Source organism: Photinus pyralis, unplaced genomic scaffold (assembly GCF_008802855.1).
Source record: "Photinus pyralis isolate 1611_PpyrPB1 unplaced genomic scaffold, Ppyr1.3 Ppyr1.4_LG6, whole genome shotgun sequence".
NCBI lineage: Eukaryota > Metazoa > Arthropoda > Insecta > Coleoptera > Lampyridae > Photinus > Photinus pyralis.
The window spans coordinates 9,847,577-9,870,230 of record NW_022170663.1 but is presented as its reverse complement, the minus strand read 5'-3'; the positions used below and the strand labels follow the sequence as shown (position 1 = coordinate 9,870,230).

The following is a 22,654-nucleotide window of genomic DNA, read 5'->3' as shown; positions in this document are numbered from 1 at the left end:
TAACTCAACCAACCACACAAACACAACTTCCTGAACAAACAAACGCAATAAATACAAGTAACGCAACATGCACTACAAAGACGCCCTCACCCAATAAAGTTACACGGCCTGCACAGCTAAAAAACACAATACTCTTTCCTCTCAGAAACACACCTCGTTATCACAACCCACTCGTACTCAACGCAAACGCAGCAACCTTAACAGCACTAGAGGCTCACAAAATACCGTAATGTCTCCACCAATAATGCGAGCAACAACACAAACACAACCTCTAGAACAAAGAAACACCATAAATACAAGTAACGCAACTTGCACTACAAAGACAGGTCCACCCAATAAAGTTACACGTCCTAGCACAGTTAAAAAACACAATACTCCTTCTTCACATAAACACACCACGTTATCACAACCCACTCGTATTCAACCGAAACGCGAAAACCTTAACAGAACTACACGCTCACAACATACTGTAATATCTCCACCAAAAACCCAAGCAACAACACAAATACAACCTCAAGAACAAAGAAACACCATAAATACAAGTAACGCAACTTGCACTACAAAGACAGGTCCACCCAATAAAGTTACACGTCCTAGCACAGTTAAAAAACGCAATACTCCTTCTTCTCAGAAACAACCCACTCGTATACAACCCAAACGCAAAAACCTTGACAGCACTACTAGCTCACAAAATACTGCAATATCTCCACCAAAAACCCAAGCAACCACACAAATACAACCTCAAGAACAAAGAAACACCACAAATACAAGTAACACAACTTGCACTACAAAGACAGGTCCACCCAATAAAGTTACACGTCCTAGCACAATTAAAAAACACAAAACTCCTTCTTCACAGAAACACACCACATTATCACAACCAACTCGGATTCAACCGAAACGTGAAAACCTTAACAGAACTACATGCTCACAACATACTGTAATACCCCCACCAAAAACCCAAGCAACCACACAAATACAACGTCAAGAACAAAGAAACACCATAAATACAAGTAACGCAACATGCACTACAAAAACAGGTCCACCCAATAAAGTTACACGCCCTAGCACACTTAAAAAACACATAACTCCTTCTTCACAGAAACACACCACATTGTCACAACCCACTCGTATACAACCGAAGCGCAAAAACCTTAACAGCACCACAGGCTCACAAAATACTGCAATATCTCCACCAAAAACCCAAACAACCTCACAAATACGACCTCAGGAACAAAGAAACACCATAAATACAATTAAAAAACACAAAACTCCTTCTTCACATAAACACACCACGTTATCACAACCCACTCGTATTCAACCCAAACGCAAAGCCAAAGAAACACTTACACAATAAACTCTATTTAATAAAATTACAGGAATTATTATAATGATATTTTTGTTTTGTTTTCTTCTTTCCTGATAGCGTTGACTATTGTGGCCATTAATAGCTATGTTGGTAAGTATGAATTACATACTATCCCTAGATTTCCAATGTGAGTGTGTGAATATTTTTTTTTTTTTTTTTCTTTAGAACCCTACATAACTTCACCAGACACAGACACTAATCGTTACTTGATTTTAATCCGTGCGATTAGTTAACCAGGCTAGACCTGAGTTCTCACAAGAAACACCGACCATAATAATAAAGTTTATTATATATATAAAATATACAAAAAAATAGAGAAATTCGATATTCAATGTTTACAAAATTTATGAAAACTAGCACGCCGTGTGCTGTCAGGATGCGCAGGGGGTCGTATTGCGCAAAAGTAAATCATTGAATTTTCTGTCTCATATAGCACATGGCATGCTAGATTTCATAAATTTTCACGAATATCTCCATTTTTTTGTATATCAACCATATGCATATTTTATGTTGTACGGAAAATTGATTGCTCTTTTCAAATATCTTAAAAAAACATACGCATTGTATTTAAAATACAAAAGTTGCATCGATTTCCAGTCAAACCGGAAGTCATGCCGGAAATTGCAATATGCGATCGGATAGATCGTAATGTCACATATAAAACTATATTTGACACAGTTTTCGTATCTCGTAAGATAAAAGAATTATTGATATGAATATTTTGAACGCACTGTATATACACAGCAAACCTTATCTGATATAAAATGAAATGTGGATTTATAAAAAAATCGGTACGTATCACGCGAATGTGGAAGTAAAAACATAGAAAAATGTGGGAAACTTAAATGCCTTAAAAGTTTAAGAAATTGTACCATGTAGAAGTATATACTGGATGTCCTATTAATAAAGGTCACAGGGGAAAAAGATTATGTTGACAAAAGCGGCCAAGAGAAATCGCTGGAAAGTTTCTAGGTTTGCATTGCATTGGGGTAAAAAATAACACCCACTTTTTTGACAGAAATACACGTTTTGAAGCACCAGTACCTCATTTTCAGCTAAACGACTGAACTGATTAGAACCATATTTGGTACCTTAGACATAAAAGGGCAGAATCGCTGAAACAACTTCCTCTGAAGACTTTACAGTAACATTTTCCAAGAATCACAGCAAATTTTTTCAAGATTGCTTCGCGAGAGGCGCAGCTTCAAGTTTTCAAACTCGCCAGATTATTTAGGACGTTAAACTCTAGGTCTGTGCCATATTTCAAAACTGTCAGAATTTTGCATGGTCAAATGCCTATATCAGGGCTGCTCGTTTTTAACGGGCGGGCCAGTGACGAAGACGCGGACGAAGATCATTATTTTCGTACTTTGAGAACTTATGCAATAAATTAAAAAATTCGAAAGTGGCACTCGAGTGACTACTCCTTTCTCTCTCACAATTCTTCGTTCCCTTCTTTTTGTCGTGAACTATCATAGAAAAAATAATGCGAGATCGAGGGGTTCGAACACGCATTTTCATAATCTACCAGGTGAACCATGTTGTATTTTCAACAAGAAGTATTCTTTCATGGCCAGTGTCATCCGACCTAACTTGCTTAGGGTACCCATTTAATAAAAAGACTTCTTTCATGTAAAATCTGATTGCGAAGAGAGCTCCTTCCAATGTAAAAATCGGTTACCCTAAACCGAAGTTACATTAAATTCCTTAAAGAAATGTTCTCTTCCCCCACCCCTTATTTTTTATCAGCCAGAGCAATATTGGCTGCAGTAAAATGATGCATTTGTTATGCATATTTGGGGGGTATATTTTAAAAACGAAACTCATTTTTCTGCTGAACCTTTAATTTTATGCCCTCTTGCGGCAAAACCTAGAAACTTGAAAATAATTCCCCGCGATTTCTCTTGGCCGCTTTTGTTAACAAAACCTTTTTCTACAAGCTGTGAAATTAACGGTTCCATAGCTATGGGGTGCGACCTTTAGTAATAGGACACCCTGTCCAAGATAGGATGTCTATCATGGGGATTTCCGAAACCATTGAAGATACGGCGGTGGTCAAATTAGAAAAAAGTAATCAGAATTTTCTGGTATTCTTTACAGCTCTTTAATTGCGCAACTTTGCCTTATAATTTGACCATCTTCGTATCTTCTATGGTTTCCAAGATCTCCATGATAGACATCCTTCTCTTGGACACAGTGTATATATTCGTAGGTATATTGGGAGATCATACCGGACTCGGCTTTTTTCAATCTGAACCGCACCCCCTAAAATTGTGTAGTTTAAGTAGTAGACGCCGACATTTATATTTATGTGACTGCGAGAAAATTCTACTAATACGTTCCTGGGACATTGAATTTTACACAATAATATCTCCTTCACACTGCATTTCAAAGGTTTCTTATAGTACCTAAGTATATTTTTATGTTGGTGGAAAATATATTTAAACAATTTATAAAAACATTTTCAAATGATCTATAAAAAAGGTTCACTAAAACCCTATCATGAGCCTGCTTTCGTGGTATATTTTTCGTAAAAATGATAAAGTACCTCGTGTAGATTCAAGTTTGTCGTCAGAATAAGGATCATTCAAATAAATTATCTCAATTAGAAAGTGACGTATTTACTGGAAAAAGGCGTTTTATAACGTCTTCTGGGTTACGATTCACGAAATACCTTTAATTAACGAAAAACGAGGAGGAATTTATCCGAAAGCTCGGGTGTCGTAAAATAATGACTAGGCATTAAAAGTGGAAAAGAAATGGGATCAAATCTGTTCTGTGTCTAACTAGGAGAAATTAATCGATATTGCTAGAAGCGAACCTTTATTTACAAAACAATTGGGAAAGCTAATAGGAGAACTGAATCAATCAAACATCCGCTTTTGACAATTAAACAGCACGCAACAAGCCGGCTATTCAATGGACTTCAATGAAAGAATTCGAGTAAGCTGTACTTTAATTAACGTTGTTAGAGCCTTTTTAAACACATATAGTCTTCCTTACTCTAATCTGCGCCTTCATTTGAGCCAAATCGACTCCTTCCTCCGGCACGGGAACGTTATAAAACTCGCCCTCCTCCTGTGTAAGTAATTTGAACCAACCATCGGTGGATGATTTAATTATTTCGGATATGCCAAAAGATAAAGATCCCATAAAATCATTTCGAGAAGTGCGATCCCAATCCCAAACTTCAATTAAAAGACGACGATCTTTGTCTTCCGGCTTTAATTCGCTAGAAATTGCGCTAATTTGGTACTAACTAAATTATGGTAATTGACTTACAATGTTAGAGTTTCATTCCATACAGGATTAAGGTTAGCGCGGATTGTCTTAGTTTTCTTTTTAACGTTATCATTATCTGGGATTAATTTAATTTTAACGTAGGGATCGCTAGCTCCATTAGGATCCATTGGTATCAAATTTCTTCCTTGGCACACTAAAACGTTGCTTTTTTTTATTAGAGCGTTTTGTTGAATCAATATCGTTTACCTTCAACTGACAGTTTATTTCCAACACAATTTACCTTAAGCTGAATACGACCACGTCGCTCAGTGTGATCGCACCCGCACAAATTTGGCGTACTTTCAACGCATCGTTTGTGCACATTCATGTCACATGCTGTAAAAATGCGGATTTTATTCACATCCTGTAGCCTAGACGCTGGTTAAGCTTACCTGTACATTTCATCCCCTGGTGGATCACCCCGTAGAGTAGCGATCCGCAATGGTCACAGAATGTTGGCGATGCATACGTATGCGATTTGAAATTGTGACGAGTTCTTGTGTCCTAAAAGTGGAAATCAACCAGTTAGAAAATTGATTGTGGCTACAAATACGAAAAGAATTAACATGACAATAGGTGTTATTTCTATGGATTCGTGCAAGTCCGTGACATACTATTTAATGAGATTGTTGCATACTTCAAAGCGGATGTAACCGGATCACCGATCTGTTCATGTCAACTCTTTACATCTACTCTAGAAACAAAAAGGGGTATACAAGTAAAGCACCCTACATTACTAGTGACCATAAAAGCGCATCGATAGATCACATTTCGATTTTATTCACTCATTCCACAATATAAACACAATTGCACTTGCATACATCGACGCGACAAACTTGTAAGGGGCGGGCATGTTTTTTTTTTCGGGTGAAATAACCTCTTCAGTCTCATAAAGGGTAGTCGTTTCACAATAATGGACGCCAATCACGCTAACCCTAACGCACCTATTAATAGACTTAATCATTACATTATGTAAGCTTTGTAAATTACTGCGGGAATAAATTTAATTTTAAACGTCTTAGAGTGGAGGTTTTGACAAACGATGCGTTGTTTTATAGCTGTCGGCAGGGGAGGATGTCAGCTTCTATGCACAGCAAACTTGATACTCTTCTCTTCTCAATGGGGTGATAAAATGTGTCAACAATTTTTACATCTATCTTTTTCAATTGCAAGGTTAGCGGTCGTAAGAAAATATGAAATATGAAGGGCGTCATATAAATCATCTTTTCCATTTTGAGGATGCCGTTAGACTATAAACAATTTTTTTCTTGATGAGCTTTTAGAAGGGGATTTCAGTGCTCACGGGTTGTCGAGCTAGAAATATGTTAAAAGTTTACTTTAATGTCTATTAGGGGGTTAACAAACGATACTTGTACGTGCTCGCAAATTTACATTTAAATGAAATGAAGAATAGCGCTTTTTCAATAGGAATGGTAACAACGTTGGAATACAAATTGAGCAATTTCGGCGGTAGCAATACTTTTGTTTACAGACATACTGAAATAGAGTTCCAAGTTAAAGTACGACATACGAAATCATTTTCTGCAGTTAAAGCGCTGCCATTTTCATGAACAAGTCAAATGTGGTACAAGTAAGTTGAAATTTACCGCACTCAAATAATTAAAGATTTGTTTAATTTAGTACCAAGAAGTAAGATAAATTAAGATCTTTTAAATAGCGAATATTTGTCAGTGATTTTGACCTATCACGGGTCGAAACTTGCTGATAGCCCAGCGGAACTGAATAGTGAGTTACTCCCTGGGAGCTGGTCAATAAGAAATAGAAAATGATATGCAAAGGTTAGGTGGTTGGAGAAAGGTCACAGACAATTTCTTTGACAAGAAATATGAGACTAGCATGCTTTGGAATCTTATTTTACTTAAAGGACCTTTAACCATTACTGTTAACGTTGGTGTAGCGAACTCATCAATTTAGTTAATGGTGTGTTTAATAAAGCAGTTAGCATAACATGCAAGTAGCAAAAAGGTGTAACATGCAAAGTACGTGCAAAGGAAATAATGTCATATATATCAAACATTATTTTACACTTCTTTTTTTAGTTAATCACACTTATATTACATGTATATGATTCTTCTAACACTTTCATAAACTAATAACAATTATTTACCTTTTTTATTCTTATTTTTATATAAAAATTTTATCTTTTTTGGTTTAATAAAACAATTGATATGGGTCTTCTGAATGGATGTATCTGGAAGAGCTTAGTCAGAATACTCGGGTAAACATCTGACACATGAGAGTTTTGTTGCTCGAGAGTGTCACATGCTGGAAAAAATATTTGGAAATTACTAAAAGTATACATAATTCAAGTAATGCACTACAAACTACTAAATACGTAATAGTGAGTTTGAAAATGGGGAAAGATTTAAGTAATCAAGCGAATTAGACAAAGGTGCGTGTACAAGATAAGCGTAAGGAGTCAAGAAAAAACGTTATATAAAGCATACGTAGGAGAAGAAATATAAAAAATCTAGAGGTGCTTTAAATGACCAGAATGTTTGAAATATCATTTCACCTAAAGGGATGCAAATTCAAAGTAATTGTAAACATGCAAGGTAGTTCGATTAAACTGAACTCAGACTGTGTCAACCTGATGGCAAATCTCTCACCTGTAACGATTTCACATTTCAAATAGCGTGGATTTTTAATATCGACCAAAGACCAACAAAGAACCCGGTTTTGCTTTATGTTTTTATTTGAAACACTGAAGTTCAGTGCATGTTCTAAAATTAATGTGGTAATACTTAATAACATTATTTGTAAATTGCTCAAAAATTAAAGGCCTCTTTTGTTGATGAGAATTCATTATAATCTGAAATTTTTGAAAATAGAAAATTACAAAAAGCTCTCTGTCGCCTTTATTTCAAATCTTGCAGGAAAGCGGAACTTTTTTATAGAGCTATTCAAGACGCAGCTTTTTTGTATCTAACATTTTTCTGTATGATGTTTTCGAGAAAGAACCAACTAAAACCAAACTTAAAGAAGGGTAAGCATTTTACAAAAGTCCTCTGGCGTTTTTATTTTGAACTCCTCGCGAAAAGTGTATGCGACTTTTTTGTAGAGCTCGTCAAGACGCAACTTCTTGCGATTAATATTTTTCGCTACAATTTTTAGTTTGAGAGAACAATGCATTAAAAGAATTTAAAAAAAGTGAAAATTTACAAAACTGGCTGTTTTATTTCGAATCTTATGCAAAAAGTGTTTATTTTCCTTTATACTTTGCATGTACTCGGAAAGTAATAATGGACATTGAATTTTGTTAAATAATAAACAAACGTTGTATTACGATGTACCCTATTTCTTTCGTCTAATTCGCCAATACAATCCAGCAAATATCCATTGAGAGTATCCAGTCCCGGAAATTTAATTATCTCCGTTATTATTAATAATAATTGGTGGGCTTACATAACAAATATTAAGGCATTAATAATGTTTCGTGTATGTTTGTAGAATCCTGGGTTATCCTTAGCAATTTTCTAGTTAAGACATGTGTTTGATACTCTCATGCTCCAGTTTGCTTGAAGCTCTAGAGCTATATCCGTGTGTTAGCGATGTTTTTCTGTATGGGTTAATATAGTCAAGTTGGAATGGCAATGGCTATTAAGTAAATAGATTTGTGCATTTTACTTATAAGTGTAATGTCTGCTCTATTCTGTGAATAGTTTCATCTGTGAGTAACGTACTATCCCAATATAATTTATGTGTGTGGTTTTCAAGTATTATCTGTGGAGTGTATTTGTAGGATGGTGTTATCTGTTATGAGATTATGTTTAAGAGGTACTTTTTGATGCATGGCTACTATTTGCATTTGCGTTGGACGGTTTCTCATGTTTTTGAACAGAGTTGTTTTTTATAGTTGCGTGTAGTAATCACTTGGTCCTGTATTGCTAACATTATTATTATTACTGTAATTGTTCAAACAAGTAAATACTTAAGATTTAAACTTACACGTATTGGCAGGGATAAGACGTTAAATAATGAGCACATTAAAACACATTAATTTATTGGAAGAAAAACTAAATTTATCGCAATCCATTACTCATACTGGTCCTTGTCGTCTCTTTATTCGGCCTCGAATAGAATTTATTATAGATGACGGGTTTAATGATCAGAGACTAATGAGATTTTTATCGTTATGAATAAATCCACGTCCTCCCTTCATTGTTTATATTTTGTAGTTATTACAGTTTGGGAAAATTTAATAGTTTACTTGATATGATACTTTCTTTAGTAAAGCTACGAGTAGGATGCGGTGTCAGAGACGATTATTATGTGGAAAACTAATTCGAATGATGGATTTTTGAAAAGTTGTTCGTATGGGTTATTCAGTAAGGACGTTTCAGCTAATTTTCCTTCAGTTTTATACGGCTTACGGTTGTACAAGGGTTTGGTTTACATACCGTTATATTAAATGTGGTGATCTAACTTTTACTTATTTTCTAAATGTACTCAAAATTTGGAGTAAGATTGCTTTAAACCTAAATCAAGCGGTTAATAATTGTTTGAGTTTTCTCGAAATTGAGAAAATGGTTTACAAAGTAAAATCCTTTTTTAAAGATGTACGCGAGGTAACCTATTATTAACGTGCGACCCGGATTTTGGATTTTCTGTCAGTCCGTCTGTGTACAGCGTGGTTCAAATTCGTGGAGATAAAGTGTAGGTTAAATGGAGGAAAAGTGGCCCCTGTCTGTGGCTAAAAAAACACAAATTTTTTAAAAGTAACTGAGAATATCACTGAAAAACTGAATATGCCAAATTTCATTTTCATTTTCCTTAGCTTATAGCCTTATACGGTCGGAAATAGACGGTTCCCGTTAGCACCTTCTAGGGGCACTTTTTTTGGGAATATCTAAATCTGTTATCACTCTTATCAGAATTTCTACAATACGCTATAGGTAGAAGCTACAGACTTTCTTATTTCTTATGGACGCCATATTGGATTTTTACGTTAATTGATAAGACCTGGAATTTTTTTTTATTTCAAATGGACACAGAATGGGAAAATGTTGAACTGTCATTTTTAATATTAGTCTCTTATTGTAGATTTAGTCGGTCATTGTTTAATTTATTTAATTTTATGTCTTGTATTTAGTTTGCATGATAAATTTAAAATGCATAAATAAGGGTACATTTTTTCGTAATTTTTACGCGAGTTAAAAGTGTTATTTGGTCAGATGTTAGTAGACAGATATTATTGGGCAAAAATTAATTAGTTTTGCCATAAACAATGCCGCGTGCGAGATAAGCAATGCAGGTGGTTAGCAGTTCGGGCTACTGTGCGAAATTTCAAGTATCGCCGAAGAACAACATTGTTGAATTTATTAGTGAAAGTGGTAATATAAATGGTGTGTCAATTTAAATCTCAGTACGAAATTCAGGTAGAATTTTATTTTTCTGCGTCAAATTTCTTCAAGATGAAGTTAGTACTTTTCTTGTTGTGTCGGATCCCAGTCGTACCCTGAGAAAATGTTAAAAAGAAAAAAAACTGTAATTGGAGATAGCTCCGTTGGGCGGTATACTGATCGCATATCATTACACACAGCGTTATTTGTTTGACGCCCAACGTGGGGTCACCGCATATTTTATTTTTATTTTGTTGCTTGTCCTGATGAAGCTCCTTAAACAAGTGGACGAAACGTTTCATTCAACATTGACACGGCCTATTCTGAAGTCGCTTGCATATTAACATAATAACCACCTTGGAAAAACCAAAAACTCAATTAAAATAATCCATGGAGAAATCAAAAGACTAAAACAGTGCTAGCTGCTTGGACCGAGCAAAATATCCGGAACCAATTTCAATAGAGATCAATAAAACCCTACTTGGTGGTTGAATCTGAAACCAAGCCGGAAGTGGTACACTATACTCATTGCTTGAACTTGCTGTATGGTGAATGTGCGACTGCTTTGAAATGTTTCCAAGTTACGTACAAACCTCTAGAAATGCGTTCATGTAACTACACGGGTAATAATTAATGTTGTATGAGCGTTATGGAGACTAAAGAAACAACCCTATTGTATGCAGACTTAAGCAGGGATGTTTTTTTACTAGATCGTTTAATCAATGTTGTTACTTTCATAGCGGTTGGCCGCCACAATACTGAAATACGACAATAAAATATAAATGGGGATAGATAGAACTGAAGCAAAGAAAAATTACCTCGACGCGACTTTCCAATGTAGGTACAAATCAAACATTTCCGTCCTTCGTCGGCGTAAAATAAATATAAATAGGCGCTCCACAAAGTATCCTCAATGGTAGGTTTTACGGTTCTGCCTTTAGAATTAGAATAGCTAGGTAGTACAAAAACGAACGAGAATGGCCCGCGGAATTATTAAAATAAAAGGCAAAAGGGTGCCAGCATTGGAGAGATAAAACAGCAGTTAATCGACCTATAAAATCAGAAACATACAAAGGAAGGGCCATAAGCCAGGAAGAATATAGGAAGCGAAGCACAAAGGGGCATTAATAATGCAAGATAACTGTAATACTAAAATCTAAACTACAATAATGGCGCCGGTACTGGTAGTTTTCAGGGCGAAGTTTCGTAGGCGAAAGGGCAACCGTGACCTCTTCCAAATCACTTCACCGCATCGAAAAACTTTTGGGTACATTTCATTAAAATTCATGGGCAAAGAAGGTGGAAAAATCACTCGAACAGCTCAATTTAGATGACACTCGAACGCTAAAGACGACACGATAAAGTTTGAATGGAAAACCGGTAGTTTTCATATTTTATTAGAGCTATCGTCGTTTTAATAATTTCCCGTGGAGATCCTCCCCTTCTCAGTGAAAATTGTTGGTATCGTCCTTCCCTATCGATCATTACGTTTTATTCCTTATCTTATACCTCTACGTAATTGTACTCAATGGTCTTATTCTGCATCTGTTACACCTGCAGGAAAACTTATCGAATGTTTCCGGAAAAGTGCGCATTAATTACCAAGTTTACGAGATCGGAGCCGAGCTCCGGGCGACTACTGTGGAAAACTAACCCCCATTTTGTTGCACACGTCTTACTCTACCTTTAACTGACATCTGTCGGAGACACATTTGGGACTTCAAAATTTTAACAAAGGTCCATTTCCCTTCGAACGTGTCACGAGAAGCAGGGGAGAGCGGTTTTCCTTTTTATTTGAAGTTCGATATTGGAATTTGTTCGGATAACAAATTAACTGGAGGGCTCTTATAAATCACAAAAGACGTCGCATACCTGGTTATGTAAATGTAACTTCGAGAAAAAGAGTTTGAATCACGAAAAGGAGGTGTCCTATTAGTCATTGTATTATTTTGGAAATGTCACCGAATCAATGAGATACTTGATTGATAAACGGACATTATTTCCTAAAACGGAAGGGTACAACTTGCCATAAAATTTCCAAAAAAATGTGTACCTATTGTTTACGGTTAGGTTCCTCTAAATAGAAAATATTCGCGCGAAACATTATAACGTCATTCTAAATTTTGTGAAATTTGCATCTTATGTAAATAAATCCACAATTGCAAAGTTTTCCCTAGAAAATGAATGCGTGTTTCCTGAAAGTTTTTTAGTATTCACGTGTTCAGTGACGGAAAAGTTTTCATTACGTGACTATAATAAAAATTCAGCTCAAGTCGAATTTATTTTTCTTTCTTTTAGAAATGGAATTATTAGATATATTGCACCATGCAAAAACTTCCCCAATAAAATTTATACTTGAAGAACTTTAGGGAATAATTTAAAAGTACTTCGAATCGGTGCACCGTTAAAGTTGAGTTTAGTTACTTTGTCAATCTTGATGTTTTCAATCATCACTACTTAACGCTACCATAAATTTAAACTTTTTTAGATAACCTAAATATTTATATAAGTGATAATTCGTAAAAATGCAAAATGAATTTTATAATTTTTTTCAATTTTCTCGCAGAAACAAGTAAAGTAGAATTTTTAAATCTGAAAAACATTTTGCAGTTTCTTCCCAGACAAATATTGTTCATGATGATGTAAAGAATTGATCTGGTAATTGCGGTCAACGAAATTTGCGTCAATTTACACACTTGGTTTTCAATGCGTTTTTGTGTTTTTAATTGTCTCCAATCGTCAGTCTGCTTGTTGGGTCAAATTGCATCCGTTTTAATGGGGACATAGTATTACAGTTCTTACAGAGCTGGGCAGTATTCGATTTTGTAAATACTTTTTAGTATTCAAATCCTTTAAAGTATTCAAATGCTTTGTAATTAAATACTTTTATGGAAGCAATATTTGTATTTGTAACTCAAATACTTTCACAAATATTTAGTATTCGAATACTTCGCAAAGTATTTGGATACTTCGTAAAGTATTCGAATACTTCGCAAGGTATTTGAATACTTTGAGAAGTATTCGAATACTTCCCATAGTATTTGAATACTTAACCTTCCCTTTTTACCAAAAATCGACTACTCCAAAATTTCTCGGGAAAACACTTTTTCTTATTAATTTTGGTGCGTAGAATCCAAAACGATTCGTGCTTTTTCGATTAGCCCTCTCAATAAAAAGTTATGGACAAAAAACCAATTTCGAAAAAAAATTCAAAGGGCTGTAACTTTTGATCTAGTAGCCCAATCTTCAAACTGATTGAAATTATGGATTCTACCGGCCACATTCTATAAGAAATTTTTTCCGGGTCGATCTGAAACAAATTTTTTTTCGGGCCTCAAAAAAAGCAGTGTATAACCTTCCTTTTTTTACCAAAAATCGACTACACCAAAATTTCTCGGGAAAACACTTTTTCTTATTAACTTTGGTGCGTAGAATCCAAAACAATTCGTACTTTTTCGATCAGACTTCTCAATCAAAATTTATAGACTAGAAACCATTTTCGAAAGAAAATTCAAAGGGCTGTAACTTTTGAACTAGTAGCCCAATCTTGGAACTGTTTGAAATTATGGATTCTACAGGCCACATTCTATAAGAAAATGTTTTTTCCCGGTCGATCTCAGACAATTTTTTTTCCGGCCTCAAAAAAAGGCAGTACTTTTAAGTTATTCAAATATTTGAGAACAATTTAGAAATGTTTAGGGAAAGTTTCCATTGTCACAAAATCAAATATAAAAATCCGATACATCTGAATACCGAACGATCCTGAGTGAAACTTTTTGACTCGATAGTCTACGTAACTTAAAAACAATAGGGACCTTTCTTATATCCTTAAGACCATGTGTACCAATTTTCAAAGCGATCGCACGTTTCTAAACAAACTATCATGCACACGGACAAACGGATGGTCAAAAATGTTCCAAAATCGCTAGGATTAATTTCAGAAAGGCGTACGTATCATGTGCACGACGCTTTGAAAACTGGTACACGTATTCTTTAGGATATAACTGGTATAAGAAAGATCCTAGTAGGTACCTCCTATATAATAATATAATAAATAATAATAATATTACGCTTTTACTCCCCTTAAATTTGTATATAACAATAGAAATATAAAAAAAGCTAACCCCATACAAAGTGTAACTTGATTTTTTAAGTATTAAGACTTTTACCTAGTATAGTATTTTAAATTTTTAATGTCTTTGAGTGACAAGTATTTGAATACTTTTGAAAGTATTCCAATACATTCTAATGTATTTGAATACTTTTCAATGTATCTGTATCTAGTATTCGCTTGTGCTGGACGTAAAAGTATTTAATATTCAAATACGTTTGATTTGTGTAAAGTATTTACTATTTAGTTTTTAAATACTTTTTGAAAATATTCTGCCCTGCTCTGAGTTCTTAGCTTATCATGAGGTAAAGGCTAACGTAGAAAATGTTGACCGCGTAATTTTTTGAAACGTTTAACAACCTTAAAGACGTTCGGGATTGGTAGTACAAAAAACACTAACAAATAGAAAATTTAAACATTTGAAGTTAATCCGCCATAGAGATATAGGTATATATCAAATAGACTACATCTTAGTGAAAGAGAGATTTAGAAACCAGGCAATTAACAGCAAAAGCTACCCTGGTGCCGACATAGCTAGTGACCACAATTTAGTCGTGATACATAGCAGACTTGAGTTTAAAAAGTTGGCCAAACCTAAGCAAGGTAGATTTAGAAATGGTAAAGGTGCCACAATTCCTAGGTAGGTTTAAGGTCGAAAGCGACAAGATAGTAGAGAAACGAACCATGTAGAGGAAGTATCGTCAGAGATTATATCAGGACTGAGGCAGGTAGCTGGAGATGTGTTAGGAGTAGAAACATGGACAGCCAGAAAAGAATGGGTCACAGAGGAAATTTTAGAACTAATGGACGAAAGGAAAAAATATAAAAACGCATCAAGTCAGCATGGTAGGGATAAATATAAAAAATTAAAGGGGGTAGGGACAGTGGCTCGAGGGGAAATGCGAAGCAATAGAGGCGGAGTTCAATACAGGTAGTAGAGACGTAGGATGTAAGGCAAGGCCAAAGTCTAACGTTCTGCAAGCTGCAGATGAAGAAGAACTCATAGAACCTAGGCAGAGAGATGGAAAGGGTACTTGGAACAATTATATTGGGCCGGCGAACCGTTAGCAGAATTAGAGCAACCAAACATCACATAGGAAGAACTAGAATTTAGCATACTTAGGGCAGAGTTCGACAAAGCTATAAAGGACCTTAAAGTAGGGAAAGCAACAGGAGGAGATAATGCAGTTGCGGCAGAATTAATAAAATACTCAGGGACAAAGGTGCAGGATAGACTCTTTAAACTAACAAATAGGATATACGACACAGGGCAGATGCCGGGTGACTTAAAAAAAGGCTGATTTACTGCTATAATCCCGAAGAAAGCAGGCGCAGAAAAATGCGAACATTTCAGGACTAATTAGCTTACTTGCGCTAAAATAATATATAGCACGATATAGTCCATGGGCCAGTCGACATGACGGTATAATTTGGGGGTACCAATTTTCCTTTTTACAGTGGTTATACAGGTTTATTAGGATGCCAAAAAATCATGATTGCCATCTCAAAGCGGTAGCTAATAGAAATGGCGGCCAATCAAAGATGGCGGATGTAGAGTTTTATAAAGTAAACTATATCTCTGGAATTATTGATCCAATTTCATTAATCTTTTTTTTAATGAAAGCTCTTTATATGTGCTATAAATATTGTTATTAGTACTTTTTCGATAATATCAACTGTTAATAAGTAATTTAAAAAAATGATTTTTTTAATTGTTTCCCGAATGTTCTTTACTGCCTGTATTAATACACAATGAATGGTAAAATTATGCGCATATTATGCAGAATATTAGTGAAAAATATGCAAACAGTTTTGATATATATGCACACGTATACAAAATTATATATGTTGCATAATTTCTAATAAAAAAGGAATTACGATAAACACTAGCAATAAGATGTTTCTCTAAGTTTTCTGCACGAAATGATTGTCTCCTGTAATTTATAAGCACTAAGCAGAGAAACTATACTCTACATCAACTAAAGTAATAGGTGCATTAGAAAAGGACAAACTATTTGGAGCAATTTCCAAACCTTCCACAATATCACCCATCATCACCGTAGAGAAAGAGAAAGATAAAATAGTTTGGAAATGATGAAATTAAACATCAATTAAACCAATAAATCTTCCTTTCGGCTTTTGCAGTATGTTTCATTATCGCGTCCGTTATAAAAAACCGAAAAAATGTATTAAAAATTGAAATTAAAATCGATTAAATCTAACAAAAATTTAAATACATCTTAAAATATGCAATTGTATCATGTAAATACAAAGGATATCAAAATATGCAAGATACGCAAAAATAAATTCGGTTTAATAAATATTGCAAACCGAAGATACACAAAATCTCATAAGACAACCAAAAGTAAACGATTATTCACAGCTTTAGCTGATCAAACAATTGAATTAAAATTAAAATAATTACTAAATACAAAAATCATTGTAGTTACGTCTATAGTTGTAATTACAGATGTAAAATTGGCTCTTTAATGGTGAAAAACTTCCTTTACTGGGAAAACCTTAAAGAAAGGCTTCAGATAAGCGACGCCTGTTCGATAAACACAGCACTTCCACTAACTTCCTCGTAAAACGTGACACACGTTTCCGCTTAACGGTAAACAAGAACTTTACAACTGACAAGACTGACTGTCTTGCAAAAAATACGATCAAATACGGCTTTTAGCCATAACATCAGCAAAGAGTTTGTTAATATTGATGGAAAGGTATATACTGTGCCAATAATTTGACATAAGTAGATTATATAAAACAAAAAATACATTGGAAAATTGTGCGTCAAAATCAAAGAGATGCTATTCCGGAAGCAGCAAAAAGATGAAAGATAACCCTAAGTTTGGCTTCCATATCACCTCACGTAGAATTACCAAGCTGGCTCTTGACAACTACCATTAAGTAATGCTAATAACTTAAAGTGTACAAGCGCATGCAAACTGCCAACTTGTAGATACGTCACTGAAGAAAGGAAGAAGGAGCAGATTTTAGTGTATATGAAACTTTTGAAAGTAACGATGGGGTTAATTTAGTTTTCATTAAATGTTAAGAGTTAAAAAAAATTCCGTTCGTTTACTTCATGCATTAGTTACTAATTGTTGATTTTATCGGAAATGTAGTTATGACAATATTGTAGCACACACAAAAGCTTTCATTTAAGAAAATGATGAAGTCGGACCAATAGTTCGAAAGATAGGTATAGTTCATTTTATAAAACTCAACATCCGCCATCTTGGATTGGCCGCCATTTCTATTAGCTACCACTTTGAGATGGAAATTATCGTTTTTTTACATCCTAATGTATGTGTCTAACCGTGGTAAAAAGGAAAATTGGTACCCCCAAATTATACCATTTCCTTAAGTTTAGCCAGTTGGCCCATAGACTAAATAGAGGAGAAGATCGAATGGAGACTGGCAGATGACTAGTTCGGGTTTAGAAAAATAGTGGCACGCGCGAAGCTATATTAACGCTTAGGACAATCTTGGAGGAGAGGGAAAAACAACTTACATGGCTTTCGTAGATTTAGAAAAAGCATTCGCTGGGTCAATTTGAACATTTTATTTAGAATAATGAAGCAGGTAGGGATGACATATAAAGATGGGAGGGTAATTTACAGCCTCTACAAGGAACAGAGAGCGGTGATTAACGTAGACGGTGAGGAGGCGGGCTGCACTTTGTCGCCGGCAATATTTAACCTTTACATAGAGGAAGCCATAAATAAAGTAAAGCAGGATTTTACAGCTATCTATAGAAGGTAGGGCAAAGGGCAAGAGAGGAGTAGGACGACAGAGGCTTAGATACATAGACCAAATAGTTACGAACGTAGGCAAGGGTAGTTATGTAGAAGTGAAAAGATTATCGCAGGACAGGAAAGGGTGGAGGACTGCGTCCAACCAATCCTAGGATTGTGGACTCCAAGAAGAAGATTCAACATATAATCAAGCAACTATTCCATGCGATTTTGGAAGAAATTGACTTTGCTTTACCTTGCTGTAACACATTCATCAACTGCCTTGGTCTGAAGCCATAGTTCTCTGTTAAAGTTGTATCAGAAGAGGAGAAGCTCAATCCTTCGCTGCTTGGTTCATTGAAGTTTTTTCAAGAAAACCAGCCACTGAATTTCTGTAGCAACGTCTTTTTATTGAAGTTCAACGGGTAATGCGAGTGCGATATTTGGAATCATTCCACGTTCTAATGACTTTAGTTCTATTTTCTGATTTTATGTAAATGCTTATTGTTTCCTTAATTTTTGAATGCTAAAGTTGTTTCAGTTATGCTCCATTTTATTCAAAATAATGTTGGTCTCCTTTCTTAGGGAGCGAAATGTAATTGAGCAAAACCGTTTTAGGGATACTTTTGGATTTATTATTATTATTAAAACCGCTACTAAAGTTCTTTCATTTATTCTCAATGTTAAAAAATAGTTTTCGAGCTTCTCTTAGGGATCGTAGTGAGGTAGAGAGAGACCGCTTTAGGGACGTTAGGGTACGAATTCATATTGAAACGTATCACATCTTAAAAAACGCTAATAAAGTTCTTTCATTTATTCTCAATTTCATTACTTTCATAGGGAAAGTCGAGCGAGACAAATTAAAAGAAAATCCACGTAAAAATTCAAGTTTTTATTGAATTGAAGTTATTAAAGCTAAAAATATCAGCGTCAAAGTGAAAGTTTGTCGTTCCTCATCTGATAACGAAGGGAACAAGACCGCTTTACTCGTTTACAACGTTATCAGATTGTGCAAATTGCTTGTAATGTGTAATATTTGATACTCCTTGTAGGGCGTCATTAAGCTTTTAACTCCTACTCTAAGGACGAAAAGGGATGCCGTAAACCTGTAATTTAGCTGAAGCTAATTTCTAATTATCATTCCTGCTTTGAAGGTTTCCGCTTTATTTTAAGAGATCTATCGACTTCTCACCGATTTAAGTGGTTTAAAGGGCACAAACTTCGATATCTAACGTTAATTTAAAATATTTAAGTTATTCGGTCTTTTATACACTTTCGAGCTCGACTGAATGTTTCAATTTTGGCAATTACTCCACAAGTGTTCTTTTTATAAAGGTGCCAATTTTTTCGAAGGAATCATTTTTGGTTTTGCAAAGTTTTTGAGTGTTTTTGATCAGTTTTTGTAGCTTTCACAATGTTAACGTGTGCCTAAATTTTCCTTGATTCGATTTTGACACAATTCGCGTTAAAATTCAAAATTTTCCGTTACACATAATCCACAAATGTAGACGGAATCATTAATTAACGTAACGTATTTACGTGAAATCTGCCGTGAGAGGGGTGCTGAGAAATTTATTGCCATTTGCATATTAAAAACTCTCCCCACGTACGTCAGGATTCAGTTTCCTGACATACACATTTAGTAACCATTAATTCATGTTCCACTAACTTTAGCGATAAATCAAATTGGCGAGGCATCTGAAATATGCGCTTTATACGAACACACTCACGCTCAATTTAGATATTTTCGTATAAATTTAACGACTCGATCTGCTTTATTGTCTAAGGCCTGTTTCCCTCCCAAGTTGGATTGGAGCAAGGAGGTGTCGGTGAAAATTTTAAAAAGAGGTTTTAATAAGAAAAGGCGACTCTTAAACTCACGAGCCTTTGAAACTGAAAGTCGCTTATAAGCTATTTATTAGTAAGTAGCATGACACCTTTGATAAAATATTCAATGGTTTGTCATGCTTTCAGCTTTGAAACTAAATTGGTAGTCACTTTGAAGATGAACGAAACGTTAAATTTTGAATGTGTTCCAGTTTTCTTTTGTAGCTACTCACATAATTCCTTATTATTACAAACGTGCAGTGAGAGAGGCTTATACTTTGCAAAATCTTCGACACCAACAGCAATATTGGCCGGTAACTTCGAATTTGAAAATCTACCCGGAATATTTATCCTTGGGGAAAATCCGCCCTTAAGGAAGATCTCCCTAATGAAAAAGCACTATGGTTTTTTTGGAGACCTTTAAGACAAACCTTTTTTGAAATTATTCTGAAAGTAATCTGTATTGACAGAAATTCTTGGAGCAAATCCCCTAAACCTCTTTATATTCATTACTTTTTCTGCTGATTTTTCTTGGGTGCAAATATTTGAATGCCAAGCAAATTTACCCGGTGTCAATTTTTTGAGTTTTTTAGGTTACAATTTACACTACTCAAAAGTCTAAAAAAAAAGTAAGGCCTTGCCTGTGAGGATGAATACAATATAGATAACAATTTTTTTAGGGCATACGGTAAGTGTTGTTCCCAGAATCATACCAGAAAACGGAAAATAGAAAAAATAATTCGTGTAGTTCCAATTTTTTCTGGAATGTGTGGTTGAATGTCCCCTGATAATTGTGTAATAAAGTCGCCGTAGGGAGGGGAGGGGGTTAAAGGTACAGTTTTGCGATTTTTCGGACAAATCTGGAAAATGGTGGGTCGTAGGAAAATCATTTCTTATAATATAATAATAATAATTTGCTTCAGACTTCTAAACAGTTACAGAAACTGGTACCGAAGCCTTGAAACTAAAATTATGTAAAAGAAGATTATCATTATGTCCTATTTTACTTATAAAATAGCTTTTCAGATTTCTGTACATCGACCTGGGCCTACCCTCCAATTCTGCTTCTGGAATGGAACTATGGCATTGAGCACTTCTGTGAATAGGGGAATCCTGACCCTTTTTTTGTTTCTGCATAAGATGTTCTTAGATACTTTTTCTTTCATACATTGTAACTACCACTGTCTTTTGGTTTTACTTAAAATTACATTTGATGCAATAAACTAGTTTTGTTTAATTGTTCCACTTTTAGGAAAGGTCTTTGTAAATATCTTTACTTGTGATCAAGAAGGGCAATTGAAAAATAGTCTTTATGGCTTTATTTTGTGCTCTCTGTAGATGCTTGAGCAGGTAGTTACTTGCGTTGCTTCAGCTAATAAAATTTTCTACAACTTTGATTCTATACATTTAAAAAAATATACATTGTTTTCCTGCTACTTCTAGCTCATTACATGTTCACTTTTAACATACAAGTGGATGGTTGTAGGGAATTAAATTTCCTTCAAAAATGGGGTTTATCTTTGACAGCTCCGACTTTACCTTTACCTAAAGAAGTGAAATTTCGTGCGCGAAAATCATGTCTAATCCAAATGTACCTACAATTCTTCTCCTACGTCCTTCATCTACGTCCTCTTCATCTGCTAGGATTGGTAGAAAGTTAAAACGGCTCCCCTGGCAGTTGGTACAGGCAGTGTGACTTCTTCCACTTATAGCCCCGCGGTTGGTGGTAGAACAATGATTTGTAAAATACAAGAGTGGCTGGGGAAATCATTCCCTCCAGAACAATGGGGCCGGAAACGAGGTGACGATGGACACCTTGAGACTCAGTAACGACATCGCTACCAACTGCCGGGCTAGCTGTGGATGCAAGAGGCTGGCATATTTTGCACCATTTGCCTGTGTCAATTGTCAGTTCTAACTCTTCGCCAAGCCCAGCAGAAAATGAAGAGGTCGTAGACAATCTTCATGGACAGGTATTGTACGTACACCTCACGAAATTTCACTTAATTTTTGACAGGCAAAGTCGAACTGTCGAAGCATAAACACCACACAATGTCAATGATTGTTGAAAGAAAACGGGAAAACTGGCTACCGGGAAAACCACGCGTTTTTTTGGACAAAATTTATGGAAACAAAGTTGTAAACAACTTTATGAGCTTTCGTTTGATAAGAAAATTATTTATCTTATTCCAGACATGAGGGTTGCACAAGTTACTATTCTTATGCTTTCCGCATCCCTTCTTCTAATATCGTCCATTGTATTCAGGTAATTGATGTTCTTTTCGCAATCGGAAGTAGTTTTCTCAGAGGAGATAATTAATCCTTTAAATTCAGCGTTCTATTAATCTACTACTATCTACTAATCGCGTCGGCATCTTGTTGCTTTATTTCTGCTAATCCAGAGATAATTGCTACATCATCACGTACTGGTGTCAACCCATTACCAATCCCATTCATGCCAACTGCAAAAAGTGTTCTAACCAAGACAGATCCTTGGCTCAGTTAATTTTTTTGAGATTTAACTGCCAACAGTGCGTCTAGGCACTATAGTGACCATTTGTGTTAACGATTTATTGGTCTCCGGAATTGAAGAAGCTTTTAAATTTAAAAAAAGTTATTTGTAAAATTATTATAGGTAATTAGGGATATAGTTTGACCGACCCAGTAAGAATGTTATACCCATAAATCAATAAAATAAATAAGTACCTACAATATGTCAGAACCTAAGGGTACTTCTTGTCCTCTTTAAATAGGAGCGCATTTTGAAGCGAAAGGCGAAGGAGAAAATTTTGACCGCGAGTTGTACCAAAAGGCGATAGGCTCTCTCCTGATACTCGACCTGACATTGCCAATGCTGTATGTAAATTGAGCCAATCCCTGGCGAGGGATTCAGAATGTCTAAAGTATTTGAATAGGACAATAAGTAAGAAAAATGGAGCTTATAGTGACTCAGACTGGGCTA

At 35.2% G+C, this 22,654-nt stretch overlaps 1 protein-coding gene across 2 annotated transcripts in view; it reads right to left on the bottom strand.

Moving 5' to 3' along the window:
* LOC116173989 (protein kinase C, brain isozyme) overlaps positions 1 to 22,654 on the bottom strand; it is a 55,168-nt gene that overhangs the window by 5,142 nt on the left and 27,372 nt on the right. Inside the window, exons 3-7 of one of the 2 annotated variants that reach the window (XM_031491754.1) lie at positions 6,780 to 6,937; positions 5,044 to 5,155; positions 4,859 to 4,987; positions 4,652 to 4,805; positions 4,373 to 4,601 (exon numbers count right to left, since the gene is read on the bottom strand). In XM_031491754.1, coding sequence (XP_031347614.1) covers positions 4,373 to 4,601; positions 4,652 to 4,805; positions 4,859 to 4,987; positions 5,044 to 5,056 — 525 coding nt within the window. In that variant the 5' untranslated portion in view covers positions 5,057 to 5,155; positions 6,780 to 6,937. The remainder of the gene's footprint in view (positions 1 to 4,372; positions 4,602 to 4,651; positions 4,806 to 4,858; positions 4,988 to 5,043; positions 5,156 to 6,779; positions 6,938 to 22,654) is intronic. The other variant, XM_031491753.1, reaches the window with a different exon arrangement.